Source organism: Triturus cristatus, chromosome 1_1 (assembly GCF_964204655.1).
Source record: "Triturus cristatus chromosome 1_1, aTriCri1.1, whole genome shotgun sequence".
NCBI lineage: Eukaryota > Metazoa > Chordata > Amphibia > Caudata > Salamandridae > Triturus > Triturus cristatus.
The window spans coordinates 1,054,356,337-1,054,370,223 of NC_140579.1; the positions used below are offsets into that span (position 1 = coordinate 1,054,356,337).

Consider the following 13,887-nt stretch of genomic DNA (forward strand, 5'->3'; position numbering starts at 1 on the left):
CCTTTGTAGTTCCCCGACCGGTCCAGGGGAGGTGGTGGTCCCCGGAGCCGTATATGGGCCGGGAGGGTGGCTGTGTGGCCCCCTCCCATTTTAAAAATAGTATTTTTGCCCCGGGAAGGTGGTGGTCCCCGGGGCATTGGGGCCCCCCTGATTTATTTAGAATTATCCCGGGGTGGTGGCGGGCCCTGGGGGTCCGCAGAGCCCGCACAGCCCCAGTTACACAATACAAGCCCCAGGGAGATGGTGGTACCCGGGGCATAAAAATGCCCAAAGACAGGGACTCCGTGCACCCCTTCCTTTAAATTTAACTAAGCCTGCATGCCTCCAGGACCTGGCCCACCCGGGGGCTAAATAGTAGAGAAGGGTCAGGGTAATCTCTTTTTTTTAACGTTTTTTTGAGGACTCGGCTGAAGCAGAGTCCCAAGATGGCTGCCAACATTTCCTGCTTGAAGCGTTGACAGCCAATCACAATTCAGCACGGGACTCTTAAATCCTTGGAGGATCTGCGTCCCTATATATGCAAATTTGCATTCCCCTTAATATCTCAAAAACGACTTTAAGTATTAACACCAAATAACAAAAAAAGGGATCTTTCTGGACCAAGAGCTACCTTTCTGTCACATTTGGCGCAATTCCGCCCAGCGGTTCGGGCTGTAGTCGCGACTAAAATCTATATGGCAATTAACATGGGAAACACACTTTTTTTGCCCCGGCCCTTGCTTGACGGATTGCCCCGGATTTCGAAGTGCATCAAGAATCACCAGGGCACTTTTAAAAAATAGTTTCAAGAAGATTAGTCATCCGGCGCCAAAGATATAGGCATGTCAAAACCCGCTTCTCCTATTGAAACTAGGTCCTAACTATAATTACCTACTGGCGACCGCAATAACAGAAAGCTCACAGAAGCACTAAAGTATTGGTCACGTGGAACACTATGGAAATCACAGAAATGTATTTCAAGTGTTTCAGCCACAGCCTAATTACACAGACCACACCCCTTTCAGAGATCCCCCCACACACTTTTTCATCCCACTTAAAACACTGCAGGTAAGCAAGGGTGACATCACAACAACGAACAAACAAGATTCTTAACTAAACACAAGAACCACAGAAGAACCCTAAATATGACAAAAGTGAGGGTCTGGGTACGCCCAGGGTTTTAAGTGGGCCGGGTCTCACCGGTGCTGAGCACCGGCAGTTTTTTTAAAGAGGGCCTCGAAATGGGTCTCTATCAGGCTCTGTTTTGTGCCCTGGAACAGGCGGTCCATTTTTTTCAGACTGCAGTGACAGCAGGCACATCGATGTGCGCGTGCTCACTTCTCACTAGTGAAGACGTTACGGCATGACGTCATGCCAGGTGAGTGTTGTAGGAGTAGGGAAATCCTTTAAAGAGTCATTTTCTCTCTGGATTTCCCTTCTCTTTTTGAAACTCAGGAGCAGCAACATTGTCATAGTGTCATCAGGGCTTCAAGTGGAAGCTTTTCCAATGTTATATACAAGCCATAGTTGCTGCTTATTTATCTTATGCATCTAAAAACCATTGACAAAGCCAATAGTCCTGACTTGTTGTAGGTATGATGTTACTTGTTGTATCCTATATCTGGATGCAATGTCAAACAGCAAATTACAAGTTGGGCGGCACACTATGCTAAACACAGATTTTTAGATTACCTGTTCTTAAGCCACGCCCTTAATTACATTGGCCACGCCCCTATGAGAGACCCCCCCCAGTTTTTTCATCCCACTTAAAGCCCTGGGTGCCAAAACACAGCATTCCACGAATCCTGGATTCAGTTGCCTTTAGGGTGACCAAACGTCCGTAAATTTCACGGACAGTCCGTAATTTCGGCCGTCTGTCCGTTGTCCGTGAAGGATTCTTTAACGGACGCCATTTGTCCGTAATTTTAACCGGGCACCGGTCGCAACACCCTAAGCCGAGACTGACTCCGATGCTGTTGAGGTCGGGTGTAACAGACTCCGATGCAGCACCAAGGCTCAGATCCCCAGCAGCATTGGAGAGGCACAGCGGGATGGCTACCCTCACACCTTCAGCCCTTGATGAGCTGTTAAGAGGTGCTTGAAGGTGACTGAGAGGGAGGGGCACCTCTTCAGATGCAAACAGCCCTGGATGCTTCATGTCTCTGCAATTTAGAGGGGCCTCACACATTCCCTTCCTGCCCAGGGCCCCAAACATCCTAGAACCGGCCCTGATTACACCGATGCAGCACTTGGTTCTCTTCACAGAGTTAATTACTGTCACTAAATTGTAAGCAAACCTCAGTTCTTGAAACATGCAGTCTATAATGTAATAAAATAAAGAAATGGCACAATCACACCCACACTGATTAACAAAGTATGGAGGACAATCAGTTAAATCAGTTCTCTTGGAGTATCTCCTTTAAGTACTGTACATCACAGTGGGGGATGGCAAAACTAACATTTTGGAAAGAGAGCCTGTCGTCTCATTGTCTTGTCCAGGAGGGGGTGAGGAGCCCTACCCCACCCTGGAGGGGCCAAGATACTTGAATACTGCATGCCCGCCCCTGTGCCCACCCTGGAGGATTCCTCCCCCCCCCCCAGTGATGGCTCCTGTCCCCCCATGTGGTGGCTCCTGCCCCCCCCCCCACCTGTGATTGCTCCGGTCCCCCCTGTGGTGGATCCTGTCCCCGCCCTGGGTGGCTTCTGTCCCAGTCCTGGAATAGCTCCTGCAGCGAGGGTGAAGTTTTTGATGGGCCTCTTCTCAAAAAGGCTCGGCACAAAAATTAATATGAAAAGGTGGGCGAGTGAGTAAGTGAAGGGATGGGTGGATGGCTGGATGAATTAGTGAAAGGGTGAATGGATGAATGAATGATTGAATAGATGGATAATGAGAGGATGGATGGATTGATGAGTGAGTGGAAGGATGGATGAGAGAAAAGGTAAATAGCTGGATGTATGGGTGGAAGGGTAGCTGGATGGGTAAAAGGGTGGATGGAAGGATGAGTGAAAAGGTGGATGAGTGAAAAGGTGGATGATGAGTGAGTGGGTGGATGGATGAGTGAAATGATGGATTGATGAATTGATAAGTGCAAGGGGAAATGGATGGACGGATGAATGAAAGGGTGGCTGTAAGGATGGATGAGTGAGTGAAAGGGAGGGTAGATGCACAAAAGGATGAATAGATGAGTGAAGGAGTGAAAGGATAGCTGGATGAGAGAAAGGATGGATGAGTGATAGGGTCAATGGATGGATTCATGAGTGGATGAGAAGATGGATGGGTGGGTGGATGGATGGAAGGAAGGATGGCTAAGTGAAAGGGTCGATGGAGAGAGAAAGGGAGGATGGATGGATAACTGTAAGGGTGGATGGGTGGAAGGATGAGTGACTGGGTGGATGGATGAGTAAGTGAAAGGATGGCTAGATGGGTGAAAGGGTAAATGGCTGGATGGATGAGTGAATGGATGGATGAGTGTACAGATGGATAGGGTGAAAGGGTGGATGGATGATGGATGGATGAGCGAAAGGATGGATGAAGGGATGGATGAGTTAATTGATAGTTGGAAGGATACATGATGGATAGGTTTGCCAAATGGTTGAATATGTGGGCTTACTTCTATACTATTGCACGACCTCCTCTGATGTGTCTGTAAAACGTATCTATTGTCCTGAAGTTTTGTGTTGAATTTTGACCTCCTGTCCTGAATTTGTGTCCTGAATTTTGACCTTGTCCTGAATTTTTACACTCACCGTCCTGAATTTGCACCAATGCCAGTTGGTCACCCTAGTTGCCTTATCTCCTCAAAACATCTGCAGAGCTTAGAAAAAGGCCAAACCCCAGTATTAAGCGCCCTGTAGAAACGCGACAAGATTCGCATTTTCATCTGATGAGCTTTAGAGATATATCAGACATGTTAAGAGCTCTGCCCTGCCTGTGTGCACGCTTGTGTGTAAACTGGGGCTGAAATTTCGGCGACTTCAGCAGGGGGTGTGTGGCTTTAAATGTCTGATCTTGTGCGCAGTAAGCGAGGTCGAGAAAAAACGATGATGAACATCCTGTGAAATCTGTATTCCAGAGAGCAGAAAACACGTGCACTTCTTCTGCGAACGGCCTTTCAGACTGTACAGAGCATACCACGGAGATGACCCAAGCTTCCTACGCCCTTAACTTCTGGGAGCTCCGGGCTAAAGATATAACTCCCGGTGTCAGTTTGAATTTTAAATAAGAAAAGCATGACTCATTAACCGTGTAAAATGACGTTAGACGTAGGCCAAGTGTGTTTAAGCGCATGCTGCAGAAATTAAATGAACTTCAGAGTGCAGAGCATGCCGACTGAGTGTGCATGAATGACCAGTGTTATCAAAAGTGACACAGCTTGATTACCCTGTCAGCAAAAATGGGTTCTGCGGGCCAATAATAACAGCACAAAGTTACGTGGCTTTCCTATTGTCTGACGATAGCCCGCTCAGCTGAGCCCAGCGCGCGGCTAAACGTAATTCATAGGTTCGAATTGCGCTAAAATGCTAATACAATGCATATGCTTAATACCTCTGCCTTTTTAGACGCTCAAGGTCTAGCAAGGCATGAAGAGACAGGGATACGTGAGGACACATGGATGTTCCGCAAATACCAGAAGCAGACGGCCTAATGCGCAGCATAACATTTTGAAACTATGTGATACCACGACATTCGATATACCGATTCCGCTAATCATTGTGACATAGGGAAGTCATTGTAACCAGTCCGCTGATACACTAAGTGCAGCTCATAAAGACGATTAATAGAAGGTACAATTCAATTTAATAAACTTTATTCGGATACAGATATCCATAAAAGCACAGTTCAAACACCACCAACAGAAATACAATTCTTGTTAAAAAGCGCGCAGTACTAATGGTGCCTTGAAACGTTGTTTGGAATGAAACACACTGGTAGGTCTCGCGCCTAGGGTCTGGGAATGGGACCATCCCCATCTGCCGTCCCAGCTCTGAGTAACAATGCGGAAGCCAGCTGCAACGCGGGCTCGCCTTGACGTTGTGCAATGTGTGCACTGCTGACCATAGCCGCCCCTGGGACTGAGGCATGTCCCCCGCATACAGCCGCGCCTCACACCGCGAGCCACATTTCATCTGCTTCGGGCGCGCCCCCCGCCGCAACCGCGAGCTAGCGTCTCCTTGTTTAGGCGAGCAGGACTTCACACGCTACTTGGCCCCACCTGTGTAAAAGCGGGAGGTCCGTAGGCTGAGGTGGGTCATGAGGCGCTTTACCTCACCTCAGCCATTGCACTCAAAGAAGTGCCAACGACGAACCGCTTCCGATGCCCAGAGGGGTGCGCATCAGCAAAACCATATAACACGGTCACGCGTCTCCTGCCGCACTCTTTCCCGCGTCTGAGCTTGCTATGGGCAGGGGCCCCCACTTCTATGGCAGCGGCCGCTCCCCCCCCCCCCCCCCTTGCATATATTCACAGCTCGGTAGTTTGTGTAATATCGCGAGAGACGGTGGGACAGCCCATGTATCTCACAACAGCAGGGGAGGTGATGTAGCTAATAACCCCTCTCAAAGGGCGACATGTAAGGTGGGCTCGACGGAGGTCGAGACCACGTGTGGTGGAGAAAAAAGGCCCAGCGCACTGGCGTGGTTAAGTTCGTGGCTGACCACTAACACAGTACACGCTTGTCAGTGTGGTTTCCTTACACGCCAGGCCCTGCCACCCGCAACACTACACTGGCGACGAGGGTGGTGTCAGCAAGCTGCTCTCCTACCTCCGACCCGCCGTGCTGTTCCCCGCTGCCTCCGCACACCTGCCTGCCGCTGTGCACCTCCCGCTTGTGTGCCTCGCTCAGCGCGGGCATCCGCCTGTGTCTCCGCCTGTGTCTGTGGCCTCGTAGGAACTCCGCCGGACCGTCGGTGCTCGCCTGGAGCACATAGCGGGAGGAAGCGCAAGAGCGCGTGTGCCGGTTTACCGCTGGAAGAAGCACAATGACGCGGTAAGCGCTCGCGGCCTCTCTACTGCCCCCTCTGGCCACTTAATGTTATCGCACCAGTGACAATCTTCCCTCGGAAGAAACGGTGTGTGGACTAGCCCCGGGAGTCGCGCGCTGTAGGCGCTAGGGAGGAGCCCTCTACTGTCTAATTCTGCCCACCAGCCTGCAAGAGTGGCACAAGAGAGTGACTGCCAGACAAGTCAGGGGAACCTGCCTCTCAAGTTAAGCCTGCATACGCGCTTTGCCCCACAGTGCTCTTCTGCCTCACGTCAGGGTGGCATCTCTCCGCACTGGCCCAGGAACTAGTGAAGGCCATAGCTACGCGACCCCCAGCTGTGGAAGGGTCCTAGATGACCGTAGTGCGCACGCCCCGTCGGGGCCCCTATCCGCCACCTCCTGCCTTTCTGACGCCAATCGACGCGCCACCACGTGGCCCCACACCACTGTCATCACCTGCTGACAAGGCTCCAGTGCCCCGCCACCGCACCTGAATAGCCCTCCGGCGCCCCGGTGATCGTCCGTGGCGGTGCCACCATGACCACCATCCCGCCTCTGGAGCCCTTCGCCGTAAATGGCCGCCGCCTTCCCAAGCCGCACGATGGAAGGAGTGGGTGGAGCGGCTGGAGACGTTCTTCAAAGCTGCGGAGATCAAAGCCCCACGACAACGGTCCATGCTCCTCCACCTTGGCGGTGCGGACATTCACAAAATCGCAAAGACTGTCCATGAAGCTGGGCCCCCGAAGACCTATGCCACGTTGCGCGACGCCATCACTGCGCATTTTGAGCCGTATGCCAACCCAGACTATGAACGGTTCCTCCTCCGCCAGGCGAAGCAGCTCCCGGAGGAGTCTGTCGACGTATTCTATGCCCGCCTCAAAGAGCTGGCAAGCACGTGCACCCTACCCGATGAAGATGATGAGGTGCAAGCACAATTCATTCAAGGGTGCGCCTCTTCAAAACTGCGCGAGCGCGTACTCGAAGAACACAATATGGCGATGAAGGTCATATTGACCCTAGGGCGCTCCAAAGAACTGTCCAAGGCCAGGGCGGCCCATATGGAGCTCAAGGCTACGGAAGCCGTCAAAGAAGAACCGGTCTGCGCTATTTGTTCCAACTCACGAGGCCCGCGGCAAAGACCCAGAAAGCCCTCGGTCCAAGGATCCGGACAGAATCCCAAGGTCCGCCTCTGCGGATGGTGTGGCGACCCGCTCCCGCACGACGGCGCTTGTCCAGCTCAAGGGAAAAACGTGCAGCGCATGCGGAAAAGTCAATCACTTCTCTAAAGTCTGTCGCTCGAGGTCTTTATGGCAGTCGCAAGGCCCAACTCGTCAAGTACGTGCACTTGAGCCCATCCCAGGTGACTCCTCGAGTGGTGACATGGACGAAGATGAAGCCGTTACTGTGCATGTGGTGCACATGCTACACGCCCTCTCTGCGTCCCCGCAAGCAGCACCCATGTGCACCGTCAACGTGCAGGGCCACCCTGTGGCGACACTCATCGATACGGGAGCAACGATCAACCTTATGGCCGTCAGCGCCTACAGACTACTATCCAATCCGCCTGCGCTCTGCAGCACCAACGTCCAAGTGTACGCTTTTGGGACCCACACCCCACTCCGAATGTGCGGAGTGTTCCAAGCTGAGATCTCGCACAACGACGTTCGTCAGTCAGCCAAGATCTATGTCTCCAGAGAAGTGTCAAGGTTTCTACTCGGTTGTCGCACCGCACAAGAACTACGCCTCATTCACTTTGCCATCACAGTACAAGCACATGATCTGGACCGCTTAATATCGGAATTCGTGCCTCTCTTTGATGGGATCGGATGCCTTAAGGGCCCAGCAGTCCGACTGCACATCGACAAGTCGGTAGCCCCCGTGGCCCTCAGGCACAGGAGGATTGCCTTCCACCTCCGCCCAAAAGTGGAGACGGAACTCCACATGCTGGAAGCAGCCGGAATCATTGAACGGGTGAGAGGTCCCACCCCGTGGGTGTCCCCCATCGTGGTCGCGAAGAAACCGAAGCAGCCAGACGCTGTCCGCATATGCATCGACATGCGGATCCCGAACCTCGCCATCAAACGGGAACGCCACTGGACACGCACGGTCGATGACATCATAGGCGAACTCGCAGGGTCAAAGTGGTTTTCAAAAATGGACCTCCGATCGGGGTATCATCAAGTCCCTCTACACCCGGATTCTCGCCCGATCACGACCTTCTCCACCCACGCAGGCCTCTGGCGCTACAAACGCCTTAACTTCGGAATCTCCAGCGCAGCCGAAGTGTTCCAAAACATCATCAAGACCGTCTTGCAAGGGCTGGAGGGGGTGCTCAACGTGAGCGTTGACATTTTGGTCCATGCCCCCTCTCTAGGGGAACACATCCTCCGCCTCAACGCAGTGTTCACACGCCTCAGAGACTGCGGTTTAACCCTCCACAGAGAGAAGTGCAAATTCTTACGCCGAGACATCAGCTTCTTCGGATATCGTTTCTCAGACAGAGGCATCGGGCCCAATCCCACCAAACTGAAGGACGTCCAGGAGGCGCCAGCCCCTACGTCAGTAACAGGAGTCCGCAGCTTCTTGGGCATGGTCACATATTGCAGCCGGTTCATCAAGAACCTATCGGATCTGACAGGTCCACTGCGAGAGCTCACCAAGACCACCGCCCACTGGATCTGGGGCCCAGCACAAGAGCAGGCGTTCCAGCAGACGAAGGCTGCCCTGTCCGCGGATACTACCCTCATCTATTTTGACCCGCGCCATGATTCCCAGCTGGTTGTAGACGCCAGCCCCACCGGTCTCGGTGCCGTCCTAGCACAACGTCAGGGCTGTGGAGAGTGGGCACCCGTTGCCTATGCGAGCAGGACACTCACGCCTACCGAACAGCGTTACTCGCAAATCGAAAGGGAGGCCATAGCCATTCTCTGGGGGTGCGGCCATTTCCACATCTACTTGTACCGCCAGCCATTCACTGTTATTACCGACCACAAACCACTGGTTCCACTTTTCCAAGGCTCTTCGTCTCGCCCTCCTCCACGGATCAAGAAGTGGATACTGCAGCTACAAGAGTTCCAGCTGAAAGTGGAGTATAGACCAGGCACCCGGAACCCGTCCGACTTCCTGTCATGGCATGCCCGGCCAGCCACCCCTTCCAGAAGCTGCGGAAGTGGCCTCCACGGAGGATTATGTGCGGATGATAGTCGAGCGGTCCCGACCCCTACCGATGTCGCTGCAAGAAGTCATTGCTGCTACTCGAGACGACGACTGCCTCTAAATGGCAATACAAGCAGTCTCTTCAGGGGACTGGCGGCCTATACAAAGTCCGTCGCCCCTGCGAACAGCGGCAGCCCAAGCAACGCTGAAATCACTGCACCAAGTCCGCCAGGAGCTGTCAGTGTCAGCGGATGGCTGTCTCCTGCGTGGCCCGCGCCTGGCCCTACCGGCAAGCCTTACCAGGCAAGCAGCTCTCCTAGCCCATGGAGCACATCAGGGGATCGTCAAATCCAAGAACCGGCTTCGTAGTAAAGTTTGGTTTCCCGGCCTGGACCACCAAATAGAATCACTAATACAGCACTGCCCCGTATGCCTCGCCACGAGCCTACCAAGCAGACCAGCACCGATAATCACCGAAGCGGCCCCAAGCGGCCCATGGGACAGAGACAGTGCTGATTTCGGCAGCCTACCAGGGGGAAGACACATGTTGGTGATTGTGGATGATTTTTCCAGGTATCTGGAAGTGGAGTTTGTTTCCTCAACGTCCGCCGCAGAAGTCATCCCCAAGCTGGAAAAAGTAATAGCCACTCATGGACTTTTTGGAGAGCTCCGCACTAACAATGGACCACCATTCACCAGCGCCGAAGTAGCCGAGTACCTAGCCTCCCACCGAATAAAGCACCGGAAGATAACGCCAAGGTGGCCCCAGGCCAATGGCGAAGTAGAGCGGTTGATGCGAACGCTGAATAAGAGTATCCAGATCGCTTGCAGAAGGACTCAACCTAGAACGAGCTGTGTATCAATTTCTCCGAGAATACCGGCTCACCCCCCATTGCACCACTGGCATATCTCCAAGCCGACTGTGTTTTCGCCGAGCAGTTACAGACACTATTCCCCATCACTCCACGTGGGTGGAGGCAGCGAGTCCCCCGAACCTGTCGGACCTCAGGCAACAAAAAACTAACGAAGCAGCATCCCGGAAGGAAGAAAGCCCTATTGCCGTAGGCGACCAGGTACTCGTGCAAGATCGACACCCAGGGGGAAAATTCCGTACACCGTTCGAGCTGCACCCATGGACTGTCATTGCCGTAAAAGGCACCATGATGACTGCACAGCGAGGATCAGAGACACTCACCCGCAACCAGGGCTTAATTTGTGCCGGTGCTTTCCGGTGCTCAGCACCGGCACTTATTTCACCGGGCCGGGTCTATACAATTGTTCTCCTCCGGCAGATCGATGGCCCGGTAATTATTTAAATAAATGCCTGCTCTCCTTCTGTGGCTGCTGCCTGGTATGTCCTCATAGGAAGTCCACCCTGGCCCAGGCATACTGAAAATGCGTGGCGTCATCACGTTAGTGATGACACTTGCAGCAGATCGTGCCTGCCTTTCACGGAACATTGTTTCATTTCCATTGAGGAATGGCTGAAGGCGGGCTTTCGTCTGAGCTGGGGCGTGGCAGGCTGGAAGTATGCAGGACTGCCAATAAACATTGTACAATGTCCAGCAGAAGTGAATATATATGAGCGCCGGCAATCGGGTATAATTTGTATACATTTGATTTACTTGCTTCATAAAAGGAACAAGAGCCCGAAACGGCATTCCATTATTTTATGTACGCGCTGGCAGGCGGGGAGCGCCACGAAGACATGAAAAGAAAGGACAATTCGAAATAAAGCATCCTTTATGCTCCCGAGAATCACTCTACACCCAGACTCACCAGATGCGTTCCTGCAGTAGAGGATGGAGAAACGATCTTGGGAGACGTTTCACAGAGAACCCTATGATTTTGTGGTTCAGGAGACGGTGATTGCCTAGGGTGTGGGGGAAAAGTTGGTAGGGTAGCCTGGCTCTTTGCAACCCCTGCTTTTGCAATATTATTTCAAAAGCAGGTAGTTATCCCTAAAAGAGTTACCCCAGAGTAAGTGATTTCCGGCCCGTTCGGCGTACCGCTACATGCCCAGCCCCGGCGCAGCCAGCAGGACAGCTGAGTTGCGTTAATGAGGCCACACACTCTAAAAACACAGACTAACATCCAGGGCGGCAGAGAGCACCAGGCATTTATTGGGGGCAAGAGGTTGAGAGACACGCACACACATAGTGCAGCAGCTCAGTGAGCCAAAAAGCTGTGATATTTCAAGTACTTAGCAGCAAGCGCTAAAACATAAGACACATTTTATTATTAACACTCTCCAGAGGCGCACTGACACTGTTGACATTTAACTTATGTAAATTGTGAAATAAAGCATCCTTTGTGCTCCCGAGAACCGCTCTGCGCTCCTAGTTCAAGACAAATTCATTCAAGTTCAAAGTTGTTGACGTTAGCACATTTATTGCACGCACAAAGTTCAATTTGACTGATAATCTCTCAAAGTTCTCTTGAAGTTCCCAGTCATGTGCTTAAAGTTTGTTTCAGCTCTTTAGGCAGTGCATGCCTCAGCCCATCATTTGCTCAAAGTTTGCGTCTGCACATCACTTGCATGCTCGCTTTTTCTCGTTGTTTGGACAAGCTTGGCTTTAGTGCCTCATTGCGCAAAGTTTGGTTTGGCTCATCACTTACTGTTAATCGGGTACTTCGCCTACCGCCCTTGCTTGCCCTGCATTTTCTGCAGCTGCACAGTCAAGATCACAAGCCTGTTAACTTTACCAGCCCCTGGTTGGCAGAAGTCGATAGTGTTTCGCACATGGGGTTTGAGACCCCGAATCTGAAGACTTTGTGAGCTTGGCCTCGATGTTGGCTCTCCTAGAGTCGTCCTTCCAGGGACTGGTTGCTCTGGCCAAGAAGCAATAGACAGATTATGCCTTAAATCGGTGGCAGGGTCTGGTCTGCCAGAATGGGGGAGCACTGTGTTCACTGTGAAAGAACTAGGCCTTAGAACTAACAATGGCTTGTGCTCTCACAGTGCATGCGCAAATGGCACGCCCCTAAGCTAGCCACTCAGTGATAGGGTGTCCAAATCGCTATTGTGTGTTTTGGACAGCACAGCTATGAATTCATGAGGCTGGCCAGGAACGATGCAGCCCTGTCACCTCGCAACTTTACATAATTAATTACTCTATTTTTAATAAAGCAGAGGTGTACTATTTTCTTGCTGTTCCTCGCCATCTGCTTTTCTTCCTACCCTTCACACCTTACTGCTTCCCTTCTTTCCATTCTTCTTTCACTGTCTGCCCTACGTCCAGTTTCCTCTTAATCACCACCTCCCCTCGTTAACTGCGTATCAGTTTGCACCTTCTCATCTTTCCCTTGCACTCTCTTTTCATGCACCTCACTTCTGTCTGCTCTTCTTCCCTTTCTCCTCTTTCCTTTTTTCTTTCTCATCATGGTCCAATCCAGTCTTCCACTCCCTATCTTTGCTTTCCTCACTTCTCTTCACATTCTTTGTCTACCGTATCTATCTTTGCCTTCAGACCTCTCCTTCCTCACTCTCCCTTTTGTATTTTTCCTTCTTGCACATTTCTTTATATCCACTCCAGGAATCAGTTTTTGTTCTCAGGATCAAAAATTTTAATCTTGGTATGCAACTCAGCCTTTCATCTTTCTGAGGTCGATAGAATTTGTGCCTATAAGCTGGATAACATTTTAAATTCTGTGTCAAGGCCCCCTTTGGTGAATATGTGCTTTACAAATATACATGGTATGGTAAGCACACAAATGTATTTTAATCTTTTGTTTTTCAATTTCTTTGCAATATTACACTGTCATTATTCTCTCTGTCCCTACTTGACCCAGTACCTTTCATACTTGTATCCTTTCCCCTGACCTCCTTTTTTTTCCTTCGTCACATCTGTTTCTTTTCCCTTTTTCTCTTCCTCAGCACCTCCAGCCATGCCTCCTTTTCCGTCCTGCTTCTTGCTTACTTGACCCTCATTCCATTCTTGCTTACTTACACCCTCATTCCATTCTTGCTTTCTTCCTTACACCCTCATTCATTCCCCATCCTTCCTCCCCTGGTGCATTTTATTCCTCTTCCTACATTCTTTCCTTACTTTCTTTTTTCCTGCTCCTTCCTTCCCCTCTTCTTTAATGTCCTCCTTTCTTATCATCAACCCTTCCTTATGTTGCTCTTGCTCCTTTCATTTCTTCTTTCTATTCATCCATCACACATCATTTACTTCCTTTCTCCCTCTATTCCTTCATTTCTTCCTTTCACATTCTTTTCCTATTTCTTTCTCCTTTCATCTGTTACTTATATATGTCCTCACTCCAGTACTCCCCTTCCTACCAGCATTTGTTGCTGCCTTCTTTAATGTATTCCTTCCTTCACCCTTTCCTATCTTTTAAACATCACAGTACAAGCACATTCTCTTTAGTTTGCAAAGCTGCCTCAAGTACTCCAATGACCTTTCCTAAAGCTGCATTTTGAGAATTACACACGTTCTCTAATTTGAGCTCACTTTTAAGTTGTTCTCATAGGCTTCCCATGTGTTATATTATGTTATGATATATTGATTTGTACATCACACTAATCACCCGAGAGGGTATCCAGGCACTTGGGCAGGTGTGAGGTCCCAGAGGTGCTTATGTGAAGAGCCAGGTCTTCAGCTTCTTGCGGAACTCAAGATGTGAGGAGGTGGGTATGATGTGTTGAGGCTTGTGGATGTGGGTGGAACCAAAAAAGGAAGTGGGTGCCGCCTCTTGGAGAAGTGGGCGTACCCGAGAAAGTGGGTGTGGCCTCCCCCCAAAAATGTGAGCACCTGCACTTAATAT

At 51.0% G+C, this 13,887-nt stretch overlaps 1 protein-coding gene across 4 annotated transcripts in view; it reads right to left on the minus strand.

Moving 5' to 3' along the window:
- The window catches only part of DEF6 (DEF6 guanine nucleotide exchange factor), an 849,237-nt gene that overhangs the window by 679,046 nt on the left and 156,304 nt on the right, over positions 1-13,887 (minus strand). The window contains exon 1 of one of the 4 annotated variants that reach the window (XM_085651115.1): positions 5,743-5,927. The exons of the other annotated variants lie outside the window; for them this stretch is intronic. Coding sequence (XP_085507241.1) covers positions 5,743-5,832 — 90 coding nt within the window. The 5' untranslated portion in view covers positions 5,833-5,927. Of the gene's footprint in view, positions 1-5,742; positions 5,928-13,887 lie in introns of those variants that run through there. 4 annotated transcript variants of the gene reach the window in all.